Here is a 27,755-nt window from a genome sequence, read left to right as displayed (position 1 = left end):
CATACAGAAACAATACTGGCTGACCAAAGCAGCATAAAAATTGCAGTCTAATTAAAGCTTGAGCTACCACACATTCTAAAGTTACAGTACAAATTAACAGCAATAACAACTGCGCAAACGATATTACATACATTCAGATTCAGCAAAGAAAATACATAAACTGTTATTACATGTAGCGAACTTCATCCGTGAGAATCCTAACTAACATTAGATTAGAAAAGCATGTTTGGGCTTCATGCAAAACAAGTTAGCCAACAAAGAAATTAGAAAACATCTGAATATGGCTCTATCAAAATAGCGGTTGGTACCTAGAAACAAAAGTAAATAGACAAAACAATCAGTAACATTGTCAGTACACCTGTCCTCAATATGGTTCAGCAAGCGGTGACAGTGTTCATCAACAGGACATCAGTTCGGTCAGCAACACGTCAGGATTCAGCATCAAAGATCAGAAAAAGCAAAGTCTCTCTAAGATCGAAAGAATATACCTAATGGCCTCTCAAGAAGTAAGGGGAGAGTAGTGTATCTTCTCTCGGTGCAGTCTGGCTAAGTTAGGTTTCCTAAAACTACTTCCCACATTCTTATTGGTCAGAGAATCTCATGTTCATACTTAATCCAATGAAACTAAAACCCTTAATCTACTACTTCTACTACTACATGGTTCACATGTCAATGACTGGCTCCTCTTCTCCTGTTCCCATCGTTTGTCTCGTCAAGTATCAATATTGTTGCAGCTTATTCTCCAGTCAGTGCATCCATTGTCTTCTCCTGGGAAAGTCAGTCTTACACACATTACAATATACATTGTTTCACTAGCAAATACAGCATCTGCTAGCGAGCAGTTTCTCATGAAAACTTAACTTCAGCTATGAGCACTTGATCAGCATAGTGGAAAATCACAATTTAATTTTCTAAGCAATCATTTTATAAAATGCCTAAGAAAATGCAGCTTGACATGAGGCCGTGCAACTAGGCTCAAGACTTCGCTAAGCCAAGGCCTACAATTATTAATGCAAATACATAATACGTAAACCCTTAATACGACATATTACTACATTAATCAGACATAAGCTCAACATTTCATATTAATAAGCCATTAATAAGTACACTTTGTGAACATTGGCGGCCACTCACATCAAATGAATGCATTGTTTTTCTCTAAGTTAACACATTTTCTACACAAATCCAACACTCAAAATACATGAATATTGATTACTTAACTCAGCGTTAACAGTCCCTCCTCTGATGACTAAATGTGTCATCACAATAAACCTTCCCACACAAATTTTTACTTCTGCTAAAATTCTGTCAATTCTGTCAATTACATTCACTCAAATCTTCGATCCTTTTTTTTAATTTTCCCTAAACAATTTTTCTCGTCTAATTTCTTCCCTCTTATCATTTTTCATTTTCTTCCATTTAATCATCCTACACAATTTACATGTTCCCCATGCTCCAATTATGCAAATCACAATAGTCAATATTCCTTATATTATTTTCAATATTATCCCTATCCCAATGTTGCTGAGCCAATCTCCACTGAAGCAAATCCTTTGCCAACTTTCTCCCAAACACCTGGTTCTTTCAACTCTTTCAAATCAGCACTTTCATTAGTCAGATTAGTAAATCAGCTTCTAATTTCTTTACTATTAAAAGGAATGTACGAGCAGCAATGCTTCAAATTAAGCATTTTGCAAACTCCGCCATCCTTTGCTAAAAGAAAGTTTAATGCAAGGCGGTTCTGAAGAGTCAAAGATCTAACCACACCCATTTATGTATCCATTAGGATCATGGCTCCTGAAAACATTGTGTGTATGTTATCCACAAGGGTAGACAACTTTCAAATCTTATAGAATTCAGAACAACTCCTACTGAATGAACCATTGCTCCAAATATATCTCCCACTATACTTGAAGGAGACTCTCTCCTTTCCCTACTTTGATGTAGTTCAGTCAATTTCGGTAATCTTTTCAAGTCGTCAAGTTGGAAAATCTTAGGAAAAACTATCCCCTGAATAGCATGTGCCATACCATCCTCCTGGAAGATGGTAATAAGCATTAAGTCCATAAATGTAATATATGCCAGGAATCGCTGGGTCCTGTCCATTCAACATAAATGTCCATTTACTCTGAAACAAAAACACGTCTACATTCACTAATTCCCACAAACAAAGTGTCAGTACTAGATTTAGGTCTATATACACAAAGCTTTCCTATGTGTTGCGCATCTAAAGCTAATTTCCCTTGTGTATTTATTGCACTTAAAGGATAATCATTCTTATAAGTCCTTTTCTCTAAGCCCTTTTCTAACTTCTCCTTTAATGCTTTTCTCCAGTCACCTGTCTGATCTAAAAAACTTTTTTCTAATGGTGTAAGCAAGCATGTCAGGTTATTCCTGTGAGCGTAAGCTGTGCCAAAAAATTAATGTAGGCTCGAAGAAACCCTTCACTAATGTTATGTCATTATTTTTAGCTACTCTACCCAGGTACCTAATTATGGGGGCAAATGAAAACACAACGTCATGATTGGAGTAGAAATACTGAATGTACTTCTGGTTATAGAATCTTGTTAGCAACAGACTATAACTTACCCCATAAGTGAGGCAAACTATGATAGGTAACTCCTTCTTCGACTGATGAAGGAATTTGAGTACACACGAAACAATTTTTCGCATCCATCATCCCAACATACTCACTCAATTAGCGATAGAAGACATTAGAAGAAAGTTCTCCTTGTGCATTCTCTATGTGCAGATACTTCTCATCTAACCTAAACTTCTCTATCGCTGTTAATGCAGTAGTTGTCTCTAAAGCTGAAGTATGGTTGGCTTTACTGTTGTCAAGAACAGTCATTCCCACTATCAATATCACACACACAATTGCCAAACCAATACTCATGTATTTACAGCACCTGTTCTTTCTACCCTGCTGACTAATGTTACTCATAATCTTTAAAGGATCAGAAAGTAGAATTGTTTTTAGAAATTAAGCAGCAAAAATATAAAAAACAAAAATCTTCTTTCAGCAGTTATTTACAGCTCTCAGTCTCACTTCCATGATCCTTTTTCTAAAAAATTGGTAAGTTTGTCAAAAATTGGTTTAGCATCTTGTCAAATATTGACCTGGAATGTCTCGATTAAAACAGAAAGACAAAAATTATCTTTGCGATTTACTTGTTGTTGCATATGCCAATTCAGGACCTGCATAACTTCCACTTGCTCTTCTCTTTCTTTTCACTTTTCGATCTCCATTCAATTCTCCTTCACTCAGATCTTCTCTCCTTGTCGTATCTATTTCTTCCTCGATTGTTGTCACAACAACTTCCTTTCTCTTGGCTTGTGATTCTGGCCACGTATCTCCTTTCAGTGGACCCTTGGTCAATGCTCTTTTCAGTGTTGAACTTGAAACTTCTTCATGCTCTGCAGGATTTTCTCTTGACGGACCTGCAACTTGTTCAGTAGGAGTCAGACCACATTGGCCTTGATCCGCCTCAACTCCTTCCCCCTCAGAGTCTGGCGTTTGCTCTGTTTGTCTCTTGACTTCGTCTACTTCTGGGAAAGCCCTCCTCTGACTTGGCTCTCCTGGTGCCTCAATTGATATTGGCTCACTGTTACTCTCTTGGAGGTCTTGTCCTTTGTCTCACACAGGAGTGACTGAACTGTTTTCAACTCGCTCGGATCCGGACTCAGTTCCTCTTTCTTCTCTTTCCGGCTCTGAGACTTGTCTAGTCATTGTTGGTACTCTCATCAACTTTCTTCATTGTCCAAATGACATGCCACTTTTCACGTGTGGCTGGCATGTATCCAGTTCAGAACTCGAGCACACTTCACAGCTGTGGTAGTGGTCAGAACCACCTGGAAAGGGCCTTTCTACTGAGGCTCCAAACACATCTTCTGCACATGTTTCTTGACCACCAACCAGTCACCCGCTCTCAGGGGCTGTCCTTGATCTTGGATCTGTGGCAGTGTGGTGGCTTCTACCAGCTGAGAGAAAGAGCGAACCACATCAGCCAGACCTTTGTAGTAGTCCAGCACCATATCATCTGTAATGTTCACAAGAGCATTTGCAGGAACCACTGGCAACTTCATTGCTCTGCCCATGAGGATTTCGTGCGGTGATAATCCTGTCTACCTGTGGGTTTGTTTCTCATTGTCATCAGAACTAACGGCAGTGCGTCAGGCCATTTCAGATGCGTGGATGCACACATTTTCGCCATTCTTGGTTTCAAGGTACCATTCATCTGTTCCACTAACCCTGATGCTTCAGGGCAGTAACAACAATGCAACTTCTGCTCAATGTTCAATGCTGCACATAGTAATTTAATTACTTCATTGTTGAAGTGGCGTCCCCTACCTGATTCTAAAAGAGATCGGAAACCCAAAACGTGGTATCAGTTCCTTAAGAAGTAATTTTGCTACTGTGAGGCTGTTATTTCTTCTTGTAGGGTACGCTTCGATCCAATGACTAAAGAGGCAAACAATCACCAACACGTATCTCAAAGCTTCACACACAGGCATCTCAATAAAATCCATTTGCTTTCTGCTGAATGGACCTCCTGATCTTCCAATGTGGCTCAAATTAACCACTGTCCCTTTTCCTGCGTTCATTTGCTGACAAATGATGCAACAATGGCAAACTGCTTCAGCAACTTGTCTAAACCTCAGATTGAACCAATTATGTTTAAAAAGGTGAATCATGGCATCCCTCCCAACATGTGCTTGAACATGATAATACCTAGCCATTTGGGACAACAGACTATTCGGCAAAACCAAGTGACTCTCTTCTGAAACCCACAATTCATCCTGTCTCTGTACACATTTCATGTTGCTTCATGATCGGTATTCCTCCCTGTCAACATTATTCTGCAATGTTTTCAATTCTTCCAATATATCTATTATTTGCAATGCAAAACTTGGACATGTTTCTTCTTCTTTAGATAACAATTCCCTTTTATCCTTGAAAGACATGCAGTTTAATGGATAAAACCTTGCAATTTGATCCGCATATCCATTTCCCATTGACCTAAAATCTTGCGATTTCAGATGTGCGCTGCATTTCACCACACAATCTTTTCAGGCATCTGGATAACTTGTAAGAAATCTCGAATTCTCTCACCATTTCTCACTGGTGAACCAGAAGAGGTCATGAAAACTCTTTGTGACCACAACTGGCCAAAGTCATGGACTATTCCAAATCCATGCTGGCTCTCTATATAGATGGTAACTTTAAGCTGAGCAGAAACATGGCATGCTCTAGTAAGGGCTACAAGTTCTGCTACTTGTGCAGAATATACTCCTTGAAGCCAAGACGCTTCCATTATACCAGTGACTTTGCACACAGCATATTCTGCTCTCAGTGCTCCTGTATTGTCCCTTAGACAGGAACCATCAACAAAGATAATTTGGTCATTTTCTTCCAGTCGGGTGTCTCTAATATCAGGTCTCAGTTTTGTGCACAGATCAGTTACTTCAAGACAATCATGCTCAATGTCTTCCAACATTTCAATTTCAACATTTTCATTTGGAAGCAAGATTGACGGGTTAAGCACTGTACATATTTTCAATGACACATTTGGTGGCCCTAGAATACTCTTTTCATATTGAGTCAATCTTGCACCTGTCAGGTATTTGGTCTCAGTGCTGGTAAGTAAAACTTCAACTGAATGAGGGACCATTATGGTTATGGGATGCCCCATCACAATGTCTTCAGTCAATTTAATTTTCTAAGCAATTATTTTATAAAACGCCTAAGAAAATGCAGCTTGACATGAGGCCGTACAACTAGGCTAAGACTAAGACGAAGACTTCGCTAAGCTAAGGCCTACAATTAATAAAGCTAATACATAATGCGTAACCCTTAGCATGACATATTACTACATTAATCAGACATAAGCGCAACATTTCATATTAATAAGCTATTAATAAGTATACTTCATGAACGTTGGCAGCTACTCACGTGGGCGGATTATCAAATGAGTGCATTACTTTTATCTAAGTTAACACATTTTCCACGCAAATCCAACACTAAAAATACATGAATATTCATTAATAAACTCAACGTTAACACTACCAGCTGCACCTAGTCATGTGACCCAGGATACAAGCTACAGGTGCAAATGGTTGAGACTAAAAATATTTTCTTAAGAGTGGCATTTTCAGAATTGTGACTAACAAGGTAACCCAATGTTATCCTATGCGAAAGGCCGGCCTTATAGTAGTGAAAAACAAATGTAAGGGTTTTTCACATCCAGGACATATATAAGGTATAAATGTATGTCTGACTTCTTAAATACACTGTACTCTGCCCTATGGGAATTTTTGGCCTACTATAGGGGTGACTTTTATTTATGAGAAGGGGAGGCTTTGGTCTGGCAAAAGGTTTATTGTACATCTAAAAGGGGAGCAGAAGCACTGCAAGTGCATGCACTCAGCTTCCATTACCTATATGCCAAAAGATCAAAGGTGAGTAAATGCAACATAATATGCAGTATCTATACAATTATGTCCATCTGGAAGAGATTCATATTTCCTTTTAGAGGATTCTCACCCACTGTTGGTTTTGTTATTGGCATGCTTCATCATCAAGTCCTCATCCAGTTACTTTCTACTCAGATTTTTTTATCTTAAAGATGCATGGGGATGTGGATGACTTGTTGGCAAGAATGCCAGTTTGAGACCTTTGATAAATGTGTGCCTGCAAGGCCAAACCACCCCAACAACCCCCATGGCCTAAATAGGGATTGAGACACGTACCAATTAAAAATACTAATGAAATTCTTCAGGTGGACTGGTAAAAATTTAAGGAATACTTAATTATTAATGATTGATTGAATGTGAATGATATGGCACAAACTAGAGTGCAAAGATATTAATGAAAAAGTAGAAGCCCAACTACGATTACAATGGACCTACCTTCATTTTTGGTCTTGAAGAAAGACTTTGGTCAGCTACTCGTACCCTAATGGCTGAAACACGTAGACCTGATATATGATGTTGATGTGCATAATTAACTCTATTGACATCCTTTTTAAAAAAAAATCATGTCAGAGGTTTGGCTACCTAAATCACTAATAAAACTAAAATTGATACTGGTTTGAGTACCTCTAAACAATTTTATCATACAGATCTCAAAACAAATTTGTCATCAGGAACTCCCTCAACTTTTTTGAGATTGAGCCCACCCATATACTTAGTTGTATCTGGGTGAGGAGTCGGTGATTAAGCATGCCACTAACAAAACTAATAGTGGTGAGAGTGCTTTAAAAAGAAATATAAATCTATTCCGGGCAGAAATAACTGTACATACACCGCACAGTATAGTACATTCACTCCCTACTGATCTTTTGAAAAGGTTTATTTTGCCAGGTTGAAATGGCAGTTTAAAACTGCACACACAGGCTACAATGACAGGCCTGAGACATGTTTAAAGGGCTACTTAGGTGGGTGGCACAATCAATGTTGCAGGCCCACTATTATCACTTACTATACAGGCCCTGATACATATAGTACTGCATTACTAGGGACTTTCAAGTAAATGGAATGCCGGTTAGGTATAAGCCAATTCTACCATGCTAAAATGAGGGAGCACACATGCTTTAGCACTGGTTAGCAGTTCACAGAGCCCTAAAAGCAAACAAATATGGGTTCAGAAAAAAGGAGGGGAATGACAAAAAGTTTGGTAATGACCCTGCAGAGAGGGCCACGTCCCGTAGTAACTATTAAGCAGAAACAACATTAACATATCTTCTCCATTAATGTATCAAGTTTGTCATAGACCCCAAGGCGAGTAAGGAAAACAGGCCACCATAACCACTAGTTGGGTAGTTAAAAGAACCCATAGCTATGCGACAGTGACTCCTTACATCTATTTGCCCACAGAGACTCTGTACCTGCTGAAGTATTGATAGCTTCACCTAAGATCTGCTCGGTTAATTAAAGAATATTGTCATGAAAGTACTATAATTCTACAGTCTCATCCCTTTTCTCTCTGGCCCTCCTATCTTGTTTACAAAATTAAATTATAGGTTGTGGCCTTCTAGCCCTCTAAGTAATTTGTATTTATGGACAACTTATAAAAGGTCAAATAGACACATTGTGTTATTTAAACTTGTTATAAGCAGTGTCTACAACTTCACTTTATAGGACCGCTTAATAAAACGAATAATACAATACAAGGACGAACTGGTTTTATTGCTCAGCCCACAGGCCAAAGGCTGGGGAAGCATTTCATAATTCATGAAGGGACAGTTTCTTTCTGTGCGGGGAGGTTATATTACCATCCTCAGCTGAACATAAAAAGGAAGCAAAGTAATTACCCTTATCAAAGCTCTCCCTAGTAGTCTGGGAGACAGGGGCGGGGTAGAGGCGCACAAACAGGCGAGTGAGCGATGCCAAGGAACACAAAGGGCCTCACTCAGTCAAATGGCCAGGACTTACATTTGGAACACATCATATTGTTTTCAGACATATTAATAATAGACGCAAAGACTGAGCTGTGTTTGTGGCAACAGAAATGAGGCGTGGGAGTTTGCTATCTGCAGGAGCAGAGCAATTCTAACTCGGAATGCCAGCACAGAATGTATTTGTGGAAAATCCGGTCGGCCATTTAAAAATGGAATCAATTGGCTCGTTCCGCTAGGGCTATTCCCTTTAATATCTATGGGCCAGAGGAACAAAGACTCGGGCACATATTTATACTTTTTAGCACCGCATTTGCGTCATTTTTTGACGCAAAAGCGGCACAAACTTGCAAAATACAATTGTATTTTGTAAGTTGCACCATTTTTGCGTCAAAAGGCGGCGCAAATGCTGTGCTAAAAAAAGTATAAATATGGGCTAAATTCGCTTAATTCTGATTTTGCAAACAGACCTACGTACTTTTGGTCGGTTCACAAAATCAATATTGAGAAAGAGGTACGATATGACCTATCTTATTGCTGTTCATGAGGTAGGTGGCAAATTATGACTTACTTCAATTGTATACCGTCACAGACCTTGAACAGGAGATAACCATGCATCATTATTTTCCAACTGCAGCCCAGTTTCCACAAAGGAAAAGGTCTGCATTTACAAAAGTTAATAATACATTTTATTTCTGTGGTACTCCCTCCCTCTAACAGTGAAAGAGCTGGATTTTCCTCTCTTTGACCACAAACTAAACTCACATTTTTCCTGCTTCCTACAATATTTCTAGCTCTTTCTCATTTCTTTCAACTGGCCTCTCTTTACCATGAAACCACTTTATGGGTAAAGTACGCTGAAAAACCAATTGCCTCCCCAATCATTCCACATCCCATTCCTTTACTATATGCACTACGTGAGGCGAGGCCTCACCACTACCACACCTATCAAGCACTAAGTAAATAAAATAAATAAAATTACAGCTCTGCCACCCTTCACTATTAAAGGAAGACAAGAGCAAAGTACATAATGACATACCAAGCCTCCACCACCACTCTTTAAAAGAGAAGGAGGAAGGGATGATGGGAACGTAAGTAATGGACGATGAATTAGGAATCAGAGTACTGAAGGTTACCGGTAGTAATCCAGAAGTTAACAATTAACAGTTGGGGGGGTATGGTGGCTAGTGCTTCTTGAGCGGAGTGGAGAGGTTTGCTGGGGGAGTAGAAGGTGATGCTGTGGTTGAGGTAGGCAGATCCTAGGTCATGGATGGCCTTGTATGTGTGGACAAGGAATTTGAAGTTTATTCTTTTCTCGATAGGAAGCCAGTGGAGGTCTCTTAGGTGACTGGAGATGTGTTTGCGGCAGGGAATGTCCAGGATGAGTCTGGCGAAGGCGTTTTGGATGTGCTATAGTTTCTTCTGGTTCTTCCGGGTGGTGCCGTTGTAGAGGCCGTTGCCATAGTCGAGTCTGCTGGTCACCAGGGCTTGGGTTACGGTTCTGCAGTAGTCCTTTGGGATCTATTTGTAGATCTAGATAATATATGTAAAGGGGGCGTTCCCCCATTAGGGGAACCGTACAAATGGTGCAGTGGAATCTAAGAGATTCCAATGCATCATTTTTTTGTGGCTACTTTTAACACCTGCTCAAAGCAGGCATTAAAGCACACCATTGGTTACAGGGGGCCCTATGTACTGTTCAGGGTTAGCACCAAAATATTGGTGCTAACCCTGAACAGTACATCAGTAGTGTCAAAAATGTTGATGCTATTACCCCCTACCCTGTGCCATGGCGTGCCATATTTTAAACATGGCGCACACATGGTGGCGGTAGGGGGGAGCTCTAAGGGGAACCAGAAAAGTGTCCCTCTTAAATCTGCCCTTTAGTATCTACAATGACAAGATACTTTTTGGAAGTAAACAGAGTATCTTTATGTAATGAACAATTTTAGTGTAAAAACAGGTTTGGTATAGGAAGTTTGGTTACTTTGAAGACTGTGAAGGTTTTTATTACAAATGAAAATCTTAAAATGTAAAAGAGTGTTTTTGGATATTTCTTTATTTGCATTTCAATTTGCAAGCAAACAAATCAACCGTGATCGTCATCAAGGAGTGGAACACATCGGTTCGGTCTTGCATCCTAAATATTACTGTGCATTTGCCCACTGTTAATATGCTGGTATTCCTACCCTCCCTCATATTACAGAGCCTGTATTTAGTTCACTGTAACAATATATATTCTCAATACAGATAATAGTGTTACCTCGAATATCTAGTATCTAGAGGGAGAGAGGTGGAAGAATGTACGACAATGGAGCACCATTTTACTAAATGCTGTGAAAAGAGTGTTTTATATTAAAAATATTTTAGGGTGTACATTTACTGTAAGTTGGAGGGTTAGAATTTTAGATTTAATATTAAAAGTGTTTGATATTTGAATGAATTGAGTACAGTTCACATTAGTTTTTTAGTTTACAATGAATGGACATTTGTAAAATGTGAAGTAAGGCTGTACATTGCAAGAGAATATATTAGAAAATGAAATATGAGTTTCAGAGTTTAACTTGAGGTTGATAGCTTAAAATTAATCAATTTAAGTGTAGCAGGAATTATATTGGGAATTTAAAAGATACTCCAATTGATTACAGTTAAAGAATTGATATCTTGTTGTGAAAAAAACTAAATGCCTTTCATTTTTATTTACAATTGCTTGGATGTTTGATTAGGTTTAGAACTGGGATGTGGATCTGAAATGTAAGCAAGGTATTGAAACTGCACCAGAGGTCTATTTGAAATGTTGGAATGAAGAGGAGGTGGCAAGAACTGAAGTGAAGAGTTCTGAGAATTCAAATAAAGCATACTAGAGGCTTCTCTGAATATGAATTTTTATTAAGGTGTCACATAATTGATGAGATATTGAGCATTACGGTTCCAGTAACTTCAAATGCTGACTATGTTTTCATAATTGCATTCTTAATCTTGTCCCGATGTGGTGACACTCTATATCCCAATGTTAGGAATTTTAAAGATATTGATGGTTGACTTAAATGCTGACCCGTAAAGCTGCAGGCACTTCTGTAAATATAGCCCACCTCATAAGCTAAAATAACCCACTGTAGCTAGTGTTAAGCACATATATGACCTGCTTCCTTAGGGTTAACTTCTATTAACTATCTGTGTTTGTTTTCTTTTTTTTCTCCTTCCCCACCTTCTGTCCTTTCCCTTATGTCTGTCTCTCTTTTGACCCTCCTTCTGCTCTCTACGCTTAAAGTGGCTGCCCCACTGTCTCCAAGCTCCTCCTGCTCTTCTGCAATAGACCAGTGCCTGTGTAAGCTCTCAACACTCCCTGTAAGTTGTGCTTTTATTCTGTAGCAGTGTGTGTTCTTCTGCATCATATATGCGTGCCCTTTCCCTTACTCTCCTTTGCTGTTTGCCCTCATTGTGTATGTCGGAAGCTGAACACATTATCATTACTACAGCTCTGAAAAGTCACTTTTCAATGCCTCTTTTGCGACCGATTTTGTTGCAGTGCTTAATTTGAGCCAGTGGTTTCCGGTGTTCGGCACCTGAACTTAATTGTGACAGCTGCCATATGGTGGCGTTGTTTTTATGTAATTTAAAGAAGATTAGGACAATAGATGTTTACTAATTTGATATATGTTTTAAACAACCAATACCTGCCACCCAAACTATTTTTATAGCTTAGGGGTCCTCAAACAGTATGAATTGTCACACTTGTGGCAGTGTGATGGCAGATCTGATAGTGACAATATGTGGTGCAAGCTGCGGTGGCCTCCTGACGAGGGCCCTGGCACTTATCTTTTTTTTTTCTCCAAATTAAGCACTGCATTGTTGTGCAGGGAATTATGCAGCTAGTTGATGTGGCTTAGCTTAAAGTTTTTAATAATTTATGATTTGAAAGTGAAAAGTGCAGAAAGGTGTGTGATGTGATAGGGTGGGCAAAGCAACGTGGCCAAAACAATCCAAGGAAATGGCGCTGGGAACTGACCAAGGGAGAATGGAAAAAAAGGAGGATTGGAGATGCTCCCATATGTTCACACTTCTTCCATCTTTATGTTTTGATACAGTTGCTGCTTCTTGGAGCATTGTTGCTTGCTAAACTGTGGATTTTTTATATTTGAAACCCTTTATGGATTATCAAACGTATATGGTCCCACAAACAGTTGTCAATTTGAAAGAATTCAATTCATAGAATATATCTGCACACATTCTTTTTCCTGTGTTGTTTAATTTCTCCAAAATGGGAAGTAGGAAAAGGCAATTCTCATTCATTGTTTCCAGATGCTCTAGGCACAAACAGGGATATTACCATGGTTGGAGATCTCGAGACTTTTGTCAAGACATTATTTTGGGTGGCAGCTGGTATGTCTCGCTCCAGTCTTGGGTTTAAGCTGTAAGTTCCAAATGTTACTGAGAAAATTTCACTTAAAGTGTGTCTGTGTGTGTATGTGTGTGTCTACAAATGCACATTCAGAAAAAAAGGGCCCAGATTTACAAGTGTCACACAACACAGTGCTGCTACCAAAGTTGCTGTGCTGTGTTGCATGAGAGAGAGAGAGCAAGAAAGCATCACATCCATTGAAATATAGTATTGTTGTTCTCTCTTTCTAGTCCTGGAGCATAATTAGACTGTCTATGAGCATTGCACCCTTAGCAACACAAAAGGATGATGGACGGAGTGCTGAAACCTTTCACCCACTCATCCCCAATCACAGATCTGGGTTTAATCCATCATTCTGTTGCTCTCCATGCCACCCCAGTTTGGACCCAGCCATATGCAAATCAGTCTTGACCCTGTTCCCTATGGGAACAGTCCAGCCCGAACTGCCAAGCCAGGTCCTCCCTGGACCGGAAACAAGCATCCTGGGGCCAGTTTCAGGGTATCACCCTCCAGCAGCCAGGCTAGCTTGAATCCAGTGGCACCGTGAGCAAGGGACCCACATCTGGGCATACCCTACCCACTTAGGGCAACTTTAGAAACACAAAAGGATGATGGACGGAGTGCTGAAACTTGTCACCCACTCACCCCCAGTCACAGATCTGGGTTTAATCCATCATTCTTTTGCTCAGCATGCCACCCCAGTTTGGACCCAGCCATATGCAAATCGGCCTTGACCCTGTTCCCTATGGGAACAGTCCAGCCTGAACTGCCCAGCCAAGTCCTCCCTGGACCAGAAACAAGCACAGAACCACTTTACTAGTACCACTAGTACCACTTTACTAGGGACTTACAAGTAAATTAAATTTTCCAATTGTGTGTAAGCCAAATTTACTATGTTTAGAGGAGAGAGCACACGCGCTTCAGCACTGGGATAGCACTGGTAAAGTGCACAGAGTCCTAAGCCCAGCAAAAACTAGATCAGCAAAAATGGATGAAGAAGAAGGGCAAAAAGTTTCAGGGAAGATCATCCTCAGGCTGACAGGTCTAGCAAATACAATCTCTTCAGGGCAGATATTATCACAGAAGAAAACATTTGTGAGGTGCTATTTTGGGCACCATGTGAGAGGTACTGGAACAGCATAATACAAGACAGGATGTGATGGCCTGAGGCTGTAATTAAATAATACCTTCAAATCAGTCAGGATGTAGGATAAATATCGCCCAGACAATACAATTAAATTAGACACACAAATTATATTAAGATGGATGTAGACATAAATAATTGCATTTATTAACAAATGACCGAACGAAATAGCTTTGTCCAGCACTGACATCTGCTACAGACTTACCTCATTAAGAAAATATCTTAGGTCTGTAGCAGTGTCTTTCTCCCTGTGCTTTTGTTCCTTTTGATTGAAAGAGGCTCGGTGCCTTTAGGTCCCACCAGACAATTGTGCTTTTAGTCAACAAAGGAGCTACCACGAGAGACAAGATGCCGAGCGGGCACACAGAGTTGCTTATATATAAAAAAGCTCTCTCTTTGTGGACCTTCAAATGCACTACGATACTGGCGCAGTGCTTCTTTAGACCAAGAAACAGTTATAGGTCCCGTACTGGAAGTCCCACTCTTCACGTACATGCTGAAGTCCACTCTCTTTTCCAGGCACATGTAGCATGGTGAGGAAGGGAAATCTATCTAAGTTCTGGTTTCCATTGTTAGTTCCTCACATCTGGCCAATGCCCCCGTCTTGACCTAAAAAACATTATATAAAACTTTATTTTAACTAATGTGCAGGGAATCTTATATTGCAATGAAGAAATAACTGTTAAAAGTGCCCTATAATCCCCTTCAGTGTATTCTCTCTTACTTTTAGCAAGGAGAAAGATACAGGACTGAAGGGATGCGAAGCTTAGCACCAGACCAGACAACACAACTTTAACATGAACATCTCATCAAGAACTAGACAATTTCCTGTGAGGAACGGATTTTATTAATAATGTGGAATTGTAATGCATGTTTAGCACAGAATGTGCACACCTTTTTATTTAAAAGTCAATTTATGGCTCAGAAATGTAAAGAAAGGACAAATGTGAGTGATATAAATGGACAATGAGTGATGATCTTGGTAATGAATACATTGAAGGTTTGGGAAGGGCAAATATAACCCAATAGTTTTGTATCCATTTTCTCAATGTTGACAGTTCTAATTTCTCTACTTCATACGAATTCTATAAAATATGGTAATGTGCTACATATGTTAATGAGAACGTATTTTGAGAACGAGATTCCCTGAAGTTGCTGGAAGACTGTACCTATTATCAAGTAAAAAGGTGGAAATTGCATCATACATTTTGGGACTTATGTATTTTTTACAGAAAAACGAGGAGTGTGAGTTTAACTGTGGGATTTGATGAGACCAAAATATGGACTAGCCTGTGCCTGCCAGTGCTTCTTTGGAGGAGGACAAAAAATCTCGTCCCTCTAGAAAAGATACTAGATTCATTCACGAACAGTGACTCTGCTACGCCTTAGCGCCAAACTTTCCAGCTTGACAACACTGTGCCGCGTGGTCGCCAGATGTCCTACCTATGGAGCCCTACTTCATCGTGACCCTTGTGAATCCAGTGGGAAACACCTGTTTCTTCCTGGGTTCCAGATCACCCTCTCACACCAGTTAGACGCCGATGTGGTGGTGCAGATGGCAGCGCCATTTTCACAGCTATAAACAGTATGAGTGTCATAGCTCTTTAAATGGTACTGCCATATGTACTTGAAATCCTGCAGTCCGTGCTCTCTGCGGCAACTGACGGTGTCTGGATGTCAGTCCGAAAGAGAAGACGAGGATCCTGCCTGAATGGAGTGAGTTGCCCTGGCCCTTCCGATGCTATTGAAGTTTTGGACTGTGCAGACCATTTCCTCAGTAGGCCGTTCTTATTGGACATTCTCGGCAATGGAAAGCCCTAGAAAAGGCCTAGAGTTTGGAGAAATGTTCTTCGACTTCATCAGCTCTGTTGCTGCATTCTAATAGATCCTGCTAACAATATCATTGTGCTCTGGAGCCACCCCCACGCCCTCAGTGTACTTTCAAAGGTGGCTGGGGCAGAGTCTGGTACAAGCATTGATCTGCAAGTATTGCTTGTATTGTATTTGTGAGCGGTTTGTTGACAGAAAAGCAAGTGCAAAAATAAAGCAACCGCAAAATAAATTCTCACTTTAAATTTGTATTTTTTTAACTAAACACTGAACATCATTTGTTTAAACAACATTGGGAAATTGAATTGAGAGAGAATTTTGTTCAAAATGTCCTACCGAAATGCATTGATTTACAGTTGATGTTTAATTATAGACAAAGATAGGTATGACAAAACAACTGCCCGTTTCTAGGTCTGTTAAAGTGTTTAAAAGTTATAAAGTAAATATGTGTTCATGAAGATATTTCTATTTATTTTACTATTTTTGCATCAGGCGAATGACAAACTTTGTAGGCCTTGAATGCTGCATCTGGGAACATCTCAGATCAGTAAATAAGAAAAAATTACCCACAGTAATTTTGTCGGCACTTGCATGCGTGATGCCAGATGCACGTCGAAACGTCGCCACTCGTGCGTGCTTTCAAAAGGACACACAGTTGCACCTTGTCATTTCTGTTTTTCCTTATTTTCCATACTGCACAACATCTTGTTAATGCTATACAGCATCTCCAAAAAGCACTGGCAAAGGCAATAGGTCCAAAGGCCAGAACTACTGACTTTGCCAATGCTTGTTTAATTAGTTGTCTCAGTCAGTCAAAATAGGTAAGTTTCTTTGAAACTGTGATTTGCTCAGGGCTTAAGGAAGCATTAACTGGTAACTGAACTTGTCTTGTGTCTCCTTTTCCCGTGTCTCATTGTGACACTGGCCCTCATTCTGACCCTGGCGGTCTTTGACCGCCAGGGCGGAGGACCGCGGGAGCACCGCCGACAAGCCGGCGGTGCTTCAATGGGGATTCCGACCGCGGCGGTAAAGCCGCGGTCGGACCGGCACCACTGGCGGGGTCCCGCCAGTGTACCGCGGCCCCATTGAATCCTCCGCGGCGGCGCAGCTTGCTGCACCGCCGCGGGGATTCTGACCCCCCCTACCGCCATCCAGATCCCGGCGGTCGGACCGCCGAGATCCGGATGGCGGTAGGGGGGGTCGCGGGGCCCCTGGGGGCCCCTGCAGTGCCCATGCCACTGGCATGGGCATTGCAGGGGCCCCCGTAAGAGGGCCCCTACATGTATTTCACTGTCTGCTGCGCAGACAGTGAAATACGCGACGGGTGCAACTGCACCCGTCGCACAGCTTCCACTCCGCCGGCTCGATTCCGAGCCGGCTTCATCGTGGAAGCCTCTTTCCCGCTGGGCTGGCTGGCGGTCTGAAGGCGACCGCCAGCCAGCCCAGCGGGAAAGTCAGAATTACCGCCGCGGTCTTTCGACCGCGGAACGGTAACTTGACGGCGGGACTTTGGCGGTCGGCCTCCGCCGCCCGCCAAGGTCAGAATGAGGGCCACTGTATCTAGTTATCCCAAGACTCAGTTCTTATTTGAATATGGGCATCCTAACGCGTTTGGTGAAATTGTGGTGTGCACCGATTGACTATTGCTAAGACTCTTGGCAAGTTACATCCTGGTTGGCAAAATCACCTCTGGAATTGTGGATTTACCCGATTGGTGTTTCTGTACACCGGCGATGGGGGTATTTCAAACTGGTGTATGTAAACGTGGAAGGGGTGGCTATAGCTTTAAGAAGAGAGATTTCACATTAATGGTGTTTCACATGGTAGGGACAGACTTTATGACCTTCCGGTCTAAAAGTGAGTCAAATAGCAATCCTGGATGCTCTGCAGGGAAAGCAAGAGAAGAGGGTGGGGGACATGTTTTGAGTCTTGCGCAGTCCAACTAAATAGTGTGAGTTAAGGCAAAGTTGTTGTATCGCACTCTCCCAAGAGAGCTATGGGAAAGATGGATGGATGGACGTAGACACACAAACTGGTATAATCACACTGACAGTTATGGAGACAGTGGCGAAATAACGCAAGCATGACAGCAAATGTTTCATGAAAATTCTTATTAGGTGTCAGTCAGCTGCGCTTCCCTTAGTATGATCAGATTTCAGCGCCGCACTACCAAAGCCTCCTCACTTACTTGCAACATAAAACTAAATCGCACTGGTCCTCAAATACCTTTTTTAGGTGCTGAAGCTGTTTTTCCAAATAATGAGTCAATCATATGGATATTAAATATCAGATTTTTGAAAAAGTGATTGGGATGAAATAGAGAAACTAAAGGGCTGATTCGAGACCATAAGTGATTTTTGTTTGCGCTACTACAGCCAGAGGGGTCCACAGTTCCGGTCCACGTAGGTGTAAAGCGCGCAGGCAGGACCATAATAGGAAGTATGGCTTAAGCCGCTTTACTGACTGATGTGACTCAAAAGGATGCTGATAGCTGGCCTGCCAATCCGTTTAGCAGTAATGGAAAAATAATGCTCCTCTAATAAGCCTGCAATTTGAATAGACCTCTGTAAAACCTATAATGAGGTCATAAAACCACCCATCGGGACGCATTAGGCATAACTCTGCTTGGCGATCGCTTAAGCTGCCTACGTCGTCTCTGTATCCACCGGGCCCCTTGCCACTCCGAGTGACTAGTTTTGTGACTCTGATTGTACGATGACCAATGGCTTCACTCTAATGATAGAGACGATGTTTTTTCCTTTCGTCTATAAATTTCGCATGAAAAATTGCTTAAGTGGAAAGAGGTATGGAGCAGGGAGCCATCTGTCATGCAGCGATGAGGATAGTAAATAGACAAGGCAATGACGAACACTGATGGGTGATCAAGGTTCGATAAAGGCAGCGTGGATGAACATAAAATGTGGTATCAAAGTAGCCACATCAGTAGCAAGCACCTCATGGAGAAGTGGAGGAACATCTGGGGCATATCTAACATTGATGCAGCTGTTGCAGTGGCACCGGGGCCCATTGACACCTGAAATTGCTGCTTTTACTACCCCAACAGCGGTCAAAGGGGTAATTTTCCTTCTTTGCACCAGCACCCATGGCATACCTGCTATGCTACTGTCTGGTGATGGTCACTCAACATTATCAAAATGGCGGTAAGGGTGCGGGTGCTAAGCCATTTCCTTAAGGGTCCTCCTGCTGCCTGGCTCCACCTGCTCCAACAGGACACAGTCTTCCCATTGTAAAAATATGAACGGTGAAACAGTGAACCCTTTTGAATGTTTATCTCTGAACTACTTTGTTTCCTGCCTCTGGGTGCTGCTGGCATCGCAATATATCCCTGCTTACCGAACTCTGTGGTAGTGCAGTCCCAGCTGGACTCTAGGGGCATGCTTCCAGGCTGAGTTGTGTTAGAAATGGGGTCTCTAGTTGGCAGTAGTTTACACCCCATCCAACTAGTGACCCTCACTTTAGTCAGGGTAAGAGAGTCACACACCTAAAGATAACTCTCTCTCTCTCTTTCACACTCTCTCTCTCTCTCTCTCTCCACCCCCCCCACAAAAGGATTCTACTCCAGTTTAGGAAAACAGCCAATATTTATCTGAATAAAACAAGACCAAAACTACAAAAATACAACATACACAAGTAAAGATATCACTTTTAAAATGCTTAAATGAGTCTTAATCCCTAGGAATCAATGGTTGTAGCTTTTTGGCACAAAGTACCTGGGATGCGTAAAAAAACAAAGACGATGTGGGCCACAAAGGAGGTGATGCTTAAAAGCAAGCAATGCATAGATTCTTTACTGCACAGGGGATGTGGTGCGTCGATTCTTTCCTTGCAGGTGAGGCGATGCATGGATTTGTTTCTCGCAGGTGAGGTGATGCTTCGTTTCCCTACGGCAGCGCAGGGTCAATGAGAAAATGACATCCAGGGCGATTTGTGGAAAATATAGACGTGCTGTGTTGATGGAACAGCGCCAAAAGAAGTGCTGTGCTGATTCTTGTGCATCAAGACCAATGCATGGATTTTCTTCTCCAGGTCATCAGCTTCCACTTTCAAGGTCCCAGGGAGTGAATTAAGAACCATTTGCCAAGTTAGCACTCTTATCAGGTGAGCCCAGGCACTGACAAATGAAGTCTTCAATGTCCTTGAGACTTCTTAACAGGAGGCAAGCTCAGTTTAAGCCCTTGGAGAACCTTGGAAAGCAGGATGCAGAAAGCAAAGTCCAGTTCTTTCACTCCCTGGACAGAAGCAGCAGGTTAGCATGGCAATGCAACAGGCAGAGTGGCAGTTCCTCCTAAAGCATCCATCTCTTTTTTCAGGCAAAATGTCCTCAGTCCAGAAGGATTCTAACTTTGTGGGGTCAGAGGTCCAGAGCTTATACCCCTTTCTGCCTTTGAAGCAGGCAAACTTCAAAGGGAATTCTTTGTAGTCCGCTAGTCCTTGACATTCCCGTCCCTGGCCCCAGACACAGTCTGGGGGGGTGGAGACTGCTTTGTGTGAGGACAGGCACTGCCTTATTCAGGTGCAAGTGTCAGCTCCTCCTACCACTTTAGCCCTGCAGACCCATCAGGATATGCAGGGCACACCTCAGCTACCTTTGTGTGACTGTCTAGAGTGAATTCACAAACAGCCCAACTGTCATCCTGACCCAGATGTGTACTCCACAGACAGACAGAGGGACAGAATGGTTAAACAAGAAAATTCCCACTTTCTATAAGTGGCATTTTCAACTTTACAATTTAAAAAACAACTTTACCAAAAGATGCATTTTTAAATTGTGAGTTCAGAGCTCCAAAACTCCATTTCTGTATCTGCCCCCAAGGGAAATTAAGCTTAAAAGATATTTCAAGGCAAGTCACATGTTACCCTATGGGAGTGATAATCCTTGCAATAGTGAAAACCTACTTTAGGGATTTTTCGCTATCAGGACATGATAAACATCACAGGTATATGTCCTACCTTTTATATACACTACGTCCTGCCCATGGGGGTGCCTTGGGCTATCTAAGGGGTGGCGCATGTAGTAAAAGGAAAGGTTTGGGCCTGGTAAGTGGGTGCACTTGCTATGTCGAAATGGCAGTTTGAAACTGCACACAGGGACACTGCAGTTGCGGGTCTGAGACATGTTTACAGGGCTACTCATGTGGGTGGCACAATCAGTGCTGCAGACCCACTAGTAGAATTTGATTTAAAGACCCTGGGCACACAGAGTGCACTTTACTAGGGGCTTACGAGTAAATCAAATATGCCAATCACAGATAAACCAATCAATAATTCCAAATACACAGGGAGCACTTGCAGTTTGGCACTCGTCAGCAGTGGTAAAGTGCCCAGAGTCCTAAAACCAATAAAAACGAAATGCAGCACACAGTCAAAACAGGAGGTCAGAGGCAAAAGGTTTGTGGATAACCCTGCAAAAGGCCCTTTCCTGCAGATTCCTTACATTCCGGTAAGTAAACCAGCATTGGCATAGCCAATATGTCTAGCTTTTGGGACCATCTAAGTATTTAGCCAGAGCTATTGGCTTTGCCAATGTCTTTGAGCTATGTTGCAGAGCAGTGTGGGTGCTGTGCAGCATGTTGAAAAGTTATAATAAAAATGTTATAAGCATTATATAAGCATGTTCTAAGCACTAGGCTGGCTGTAAGACCACAAAGAAGTATGTACAAAGAATATACAAGAGGTCTTGAAAACTTAACCTACAAAAATGCAACTGTGTTATAGTTCTTCAAGGCACTACATTTGATACATTTTGGAGTTATTTTATGAGTCTACTAGGGTGTTTAACACAACTACTGTTGAAGCACTCAAAAGATTTCAATTGTAGTCCAAAAGTTCAAGAGGTTAACATGTTATCTGCAAAGTTTAATTCTATACTTCATGTCACAGGCCCTGGTCAAAACGACCTACTTGTGATCAGTGCCACCACACCATTCAGCTTCCACAGGAAGTGATAAAAAAGAGTCATTGAGTGCCAATTTCATAAGCAGACTCACATGATAAGGTTGTTGAGAATATGTCTGTGGCAGGATGTTGTGTCTTTGTAAAAGGGTATCAGCACTCGCACTAATTGCATGAATATCTGTGATGAATGAACATCAAAGCTGGAAAATGCATGTTTCACTCCAGGTTTGAGCAACCAAAAATGTGTTCTCACAAACGTATAAGAGACCATCCTTTCAAGAGTGTTGTTGTTATGCTCTTAAAATAAACAAAGGTGTGCACATCTTTCACCGCTTCACAGGTGGCACACACTCTCCCAAAGTCACCTGCTGCTCAGTCTCTCTGCCTCGGTCCCTTCCCCCTTTTGTCCTGGAAAAGCCTTTTCAGGATCTGTGCAACCTCCGGCTCTGCCCTCCACCTTCCTTCTGGATGCTGATTTTTGCTAATGTAATGATTACCACCCAGCTTGAAGCAACTTGAAACCCACTCCCCCGCCCTCTCTGTTCTCAATGCCAATCACTTACTGGACAAAGTTGTCCTCCCTGCGAGGTGCAATTTTGTGCTTACTGCCTCCCCTCCTAAGTCCCTTCAAAGGAGCCAGTGTCCCTGAACAGCACCTTGACATCCGCTACATGCAAGCAGGCGATACTCATGCAAGTGATACTCATGCAGAGGGATACCCATGTTCCAACTTTAGCATAATTTGAAGTAGCAAGTATTTTGAGATTTTATATAATTTACATTGCTGATCTGCTTTAAAATGCTTACATTCTTTGCACATATAGAAATTGCCCATCACATGCACAAAATCACACAATTTGCTCAAGTGGAGAAGCCTTTGTTACACTCTGGTTCTGCACATGATCTCACAGTTTTTTCTAAAAAGTAGCTGTGATTATCGCTCTGGTTTCCTGGTTTGAAACCACACCATACCACTGCCAATGCAATTTAATTGGAAAGAGTACTTCCCTTTACCAACACTACTTTAAAATGAATAGCATGCCACCCCTTTCGGGGAAGAAATCCAAAATCCAACTCGTCATTAATCTAAAACATAGGTTTGTTACTTTTGTGTTTTTGTATTTATTTATTTTGTAGGAAGCGGTGGGTTTATTTTCTACAATTACTCAAGGGGATAACCTGTAAGCGTGGCATGCCCACCAGCACACTTGCATCCTGTCAATGAAATCATCTTTTGGTTTCTCACACACAGCAGCATAGCCGATGCACTCACTACTAACACACCTGCAACCCTAAATCTGTGCTTGAGACAACTGTGCAAGGCCCACTCTGCCATTCAACTTACGACAGAGAAGCTCAGTACACCACTTACAACAAGAGGCATATAGGCCCCAGGGACATTGATGCTGAGGCTCACCTCACTGCCCTCCAGGTCCTCCACGACCATCTTCTGCCAGGATCAGAAAGCTGCACCTGCAGCATCTTCTAAAGCAAACAGGATTAATGACTCTTAAGAACACATTTTCCTCCCAGAATCTTCAAGAGACCGGCTGAGCCCCTCCTGCATCATGCCCTCTCACGAAGGAAGAAGAAACTCAAGGAGTGAGGGAGTGGGGGACGGGTTCTCTCACTTTGAAGTCAGAGAAAGAAGAAAAGGAAACAAGCGTCCTCGGAGAAACAGCCCCTGACATTTGATCTTGGTCTTTAAATGAGCAGAAAATGTGATGCGATAAGAACAAGAATTACAGTCCTGTTTAGAGAACAGCTGGAAGCAGGGAAAAGATGAGCACTCTTGTGTACCAAAGCTGCTCACAGGCAAACGGTAACATAAGCAGGAACAAAATAAAAAAATAGTCACCCACGCAAACAAATAAACAACTAAAGCATAACAATACAGTACTTGGCCCCTGCTCAGAGGGAGGAACCACAAGCCAAAAAGGAGGGACAAAGAGTAAGGATTGACCACCAGCAAGCAAGGATTTTTTAAGGACACTGAAACAAATTAAAAAACAGGGGGCGGGCTGTAAGTCCACAAACAAGCATATACAAAGTATATACAACAGGTCTCCAAAGCTCGACCTAAAAATGCATAGAACACCACTGTACCAAGTACTAACTGTTGATCCACAGGTACAGAAAGATTGTGGCCAAATGTCTCTTTAATTAGGGCAGCAGCAATGAATTCACATGTCTTAGTAACAGGTCTGATTTTCCGACCTGTAGTATACCACAGGGGGCCAAATATTATAAGTTCTCAATCTAAATTGTGGAATGAATGACACAAGATTGACAAAACTGGTGACATTTTCAAACTTACTTTTTCTCCCCACACTCACCCCAGGGTGTCCGTGTTGCTTCTTATCTCTCACCCTTGCAATTATCGGCATTATTTCTTCTCTCACTGGCTGACCCTCCTGCCATTCATGTTGAGCCTTCCCACCCAACCCTTATCCTCCCATTCTTCACTCTCAATGGCCCACCCAGAGACACATTACACGTTTTAATTTTCCCGTGTTCTGTGTCATAGTGCTTTTCTTACAAGTTTTAGTAATGCAGCATAGCAGCCACTTTTCTTCTACAACATGGCTAAAAGACATTGACAAAGCCAATAGTTCTCATATTGGTGTGATCTATTGGTTTTGCCAATGCTTGTTCTTTGTCTTTCCATACTCATTCGTTGTTCATGTGTTTTCTTGCAGTGCTATCTGTGTTGTTCTCCACAGCTCAACACGTGTTTCCCTCAGATCTGGTCTGGCTTTTGTTTTCTTCTGTATAGGCTCCTTTATTGCTCCCTTCCCTGCCGCTTGCTGTTAACTGTTGCTCCCCGCAAGCAGATAGCATTACATTTCTACCACCCCACGCCCGGCTACTCTTTTGCATGCTTTCTCCCCTCCATCACACTTTTATTACTTTTTATTTGTATGGTTTGCTGGGGGCTAGGCAGCTGAAGTTTGTTAACTGGCTGCCCTTATCCCTTTAATGCATTTTTTCACACTCTTTTGTTTTTAAATTGCTGTTGCAAAGTGGGAATCTGCAAACTTGGGAAGTTATAATAGTGCATGTTTAAAAAAAGACCACTGGAGCATCATAATTTATGCATGTGCAGCTGTGTAGCAATGGCCAAAAAGAAAAAAAGAAAAATGGCCACTTTAGTGACATATTGCATAGTTTTTCAGAAGAGGTGATGCAAGCATGCACATACATCATCCTGCACAGCATTGCCAAAAAGGCAAAAAAATGTATTGACAATCCTGAACATCATCGGCAGAAAGAAAACAATGTGTGTTGCCAATGGTATTCAACATTTGCAAAAAACATTGGCTGGCTGATGTCTTTCCAAGACGTGCCAATTGGCTTTGCCAGTGCTTGTTAAATTTGGCATGGTGATATTTCAGAGCTACTTTGGGAAAACTGCTTTATGTAAAAATGCGCATGTCATTGTGCATCACATTCATTGCTTTGGCTGATGTCTTTCCAAGACATGCCAATTCGCTTTGCCAGTGCCTGTTAAATTTGGCATAGTAATGCTTCGGAGCTACTTTCAGAAAAAAGTTTAATGTAGAAATGCGGCATGTCACTGTGCATCACATTTATTGCGTCTGCAAAAATATGCATCCGATGCTGTATATTCAGTCAAAACACAGCTTGGAGTTAGCTAAAAAACAATGGTCCTGTTTTTGATAAATGGTTGATTAACAAAAAGTGAAAATATTTATTTTAGAATTTTTATAGCACAAATAAGGGCATATTTAAGAGCCCCTAGCACCACCAGTGTCACTTTTAGTAACCCTTCGGTGGCGCTATGCCCTGCCCTGCATTTAAGAGGTGGCGTTAAGCCACTTTTTGTGGCTTAACTCCACCTTGTAAATACGGCCCCTTCACACACAGCTCTTTGCATTGAAGGGGCTTGCAATGGGTGTTGCTGTAGGCATGCCACAGCACACCTATTGCATTTTGATGCTGCTGAGGATTTTATGTGATTTCGTAAACCTGAGGCAGCACCAAAATCTAACGCCACCCCAGGGATGGCATTAGCATTGCTGAACGAGCAGGAATATATTTATTCCTCCATGTTTTTTGCTTTACCTTTGCTGGCTGCATTCTGCAGCCCGCATAGAAAGAGCAAAATGCCAGAAATGATTGTTTATGTTCAGTGAGTAATATTTTAGGAGCAGGTTGTTAGGTTTGTAGGCAAATAGAGTGTGAAGTTAACTTAATCAAAATGTATTTACTGTTATTGCTAATTAATTGGGTAATCTTAATAAATCATTGATTATCCATTATGTAGATTATTCAAGTTTATAAATGTTGCTTAATTGATTTAGTGTTTTATTCCTTTTAACAAGTGGTTTCATTTTTGAATGTTTGTTCCTAATGTAACTTTTAATACAGTGTTATTTTCTGTAGGATAATAGGGTTGGAAGATATTGAAGTAATTATATTTTTATATTATAGTTAATTATGTATAATTGATTATATGGTAACTCATGTTAAAAATTGTAGGTATTGTGTTACTTCTTTGTTTGATTTGAATTATTTAAAAAATACGGTTAAGTGTTTTTATCATTTTGTATTTCAACAGATATTTCTTTTTAGATTGTATTTGTTTTTCTAAATATTATTTTAAATTAAAATACTTTGGCATTTATTTTAAGATGTATTGTTTTTCATGTATGTTTGTAGGTAGGAAAGTGAATGTTAGCATAAGTAATTTCATTTTTTCATAACATTTCATTTTATAATTTATGATTTGTTAAGTAATATAATTTTTCTTCCTTCTGTATAACATAGTTATTTCTTAGGTGTTAAATTATGTTTAATAAATTATTATGAATTGCATTCTTATATGTAGTCCCTCTGAAATCCAACACTTCCCTTTCTGTTGATTGGGCAGAAGTGGGAATAATAAATCTAACTACTCCAAAGTCCAGCACCTTTCCTACTCTCACGTAGAATGGGGAGGAATAATATATCTAACCCCTTCAAATTCAACACTTTCATTGCTGTTGTTTGGACTGGAGTGGGAATATTAAATATAACACCTTGAAATTCCAAACACTTTTCCTAAATATGTTTAGACTCGAGTATGAATAGTAAATCTAACCCCTCTGAAGTCCAACACGTTCCCTTCCATTGCTTAGACTGGAGTGGGAATAGTGAATCTAATCCCTCTGAATTCCTACAATTTCCCTCCTGTTCCTTAGAGTGAATGGGGAATAGTAAATGTAACCTGTCTGAAGTCCAACACCTTCCATAGTGTTGCTTACACTGAAGTGAGATTAGTAAATCTTACTTCTCTGAAGTCCAACACATTCCCTACAGTTGCTTACATTGATGTAGATATTGTAAATCTAATACCTCCAATTCCAACACTTGCCATATGGTTGCTTAGACTGAAGTGGGAATAGTAAGCCTAATCCCTTTGAAACTCAGCACTTTCCCTACTGTTGCTGCTAACCCATCCGAAGACCAACAGTTTCCCTATGTTTGACAAATTTGGATTTATATTATTATCATTGTTTTTGATTATGGTTTGTTTTTATTATTTAATAGTTTTCATTTGGGAGTGTGTATAGACTTTTTAATAAAAAAGATTTTTTTTGTTACTGGTGTAATATTTTACAATTGAATATATATGTCAAATTAAATATTACATTTTGTATTAGGATTGTTTAACATTTATTTTTTATTGTTCATGTCATTTGTGTAGTTGCTTTAAGTATAAATATATTACTTATATTTTATAATACATGTATATATTTATACATTTTATTTAATTTTTAAGTTGTACATTTGTAGTTTTTATTTTTCGGTTGCACATGTGTTTATTGTTTTTATTTCCTTTCAGTCTTAGAGCATGATTACGACTTTGCTAGTTGGACTGAGCTGACCGCCTAAGCCATGGGGAGGAGGTTGACATCATAACGGTGACCACCTGGGGTTAAAATGAACTTAAAGCAGTATGTCAGCGAGTACCCCCAACGACCATCACCTCCCACAGGCTGGCCCATGGTACAGAAAGGAGGGGTGCTGCGTTGACCCTTCTTGGGGCCATTTATGGCCTTGG

General features: G+C 41.0%; 1 protein-coding gene across 3 annotated transcripts in view; it reads left to right on the top strand.

Moving 5' to 3' along the window:
• Positions 1–27,755, top strand: part of HTR4 (5-hydroxytryptamine receptor 4) — a 1,500,331-nt gene that overhangs the window by 1,121,985 nt on the left and 350,591 nt on the right. The window contains exon 7 of one of the 3 annotated variants that reach the window (XM_069244601.1): positions 11,668–11,744. The exons of the other annotated variants lie outside the window; for them this stretch is intronic. Within the exon in view, the coding sequence (XP_069100702.1) occupies positions 11,668–11,728 (61 nt within the window). The 3' untranslated portion in view covers positions 11,729–11,744. The remainder of the gene's footprint in view (positions 1–11,667; positions 11,745–27,755) is intronic. 3 annotated transcript variants of the gene reach the window in all.

The sequence above is a fragment of the Pleurodeles waltl genome, chromosome 7, assembly GCF_031143425.1.
Source record: "Pleurodeles waltl isolate 20211129_DDA chromosome 7, aPleWal1.hap1.20221129, whole genome shotgun sequence".
Classification (NCBI taxonomy): domain Eukaryota; kingdom Metazoa; phylum Chordata; class Amphibia; order Caudata; family Salamandridae; genus Pleurodeles; species Pleurodeles waltl.
Note: the sequence above shows the minus strand (reverse complement) of the source record. Positions and strands in the feature narration are given on the sequence as shown.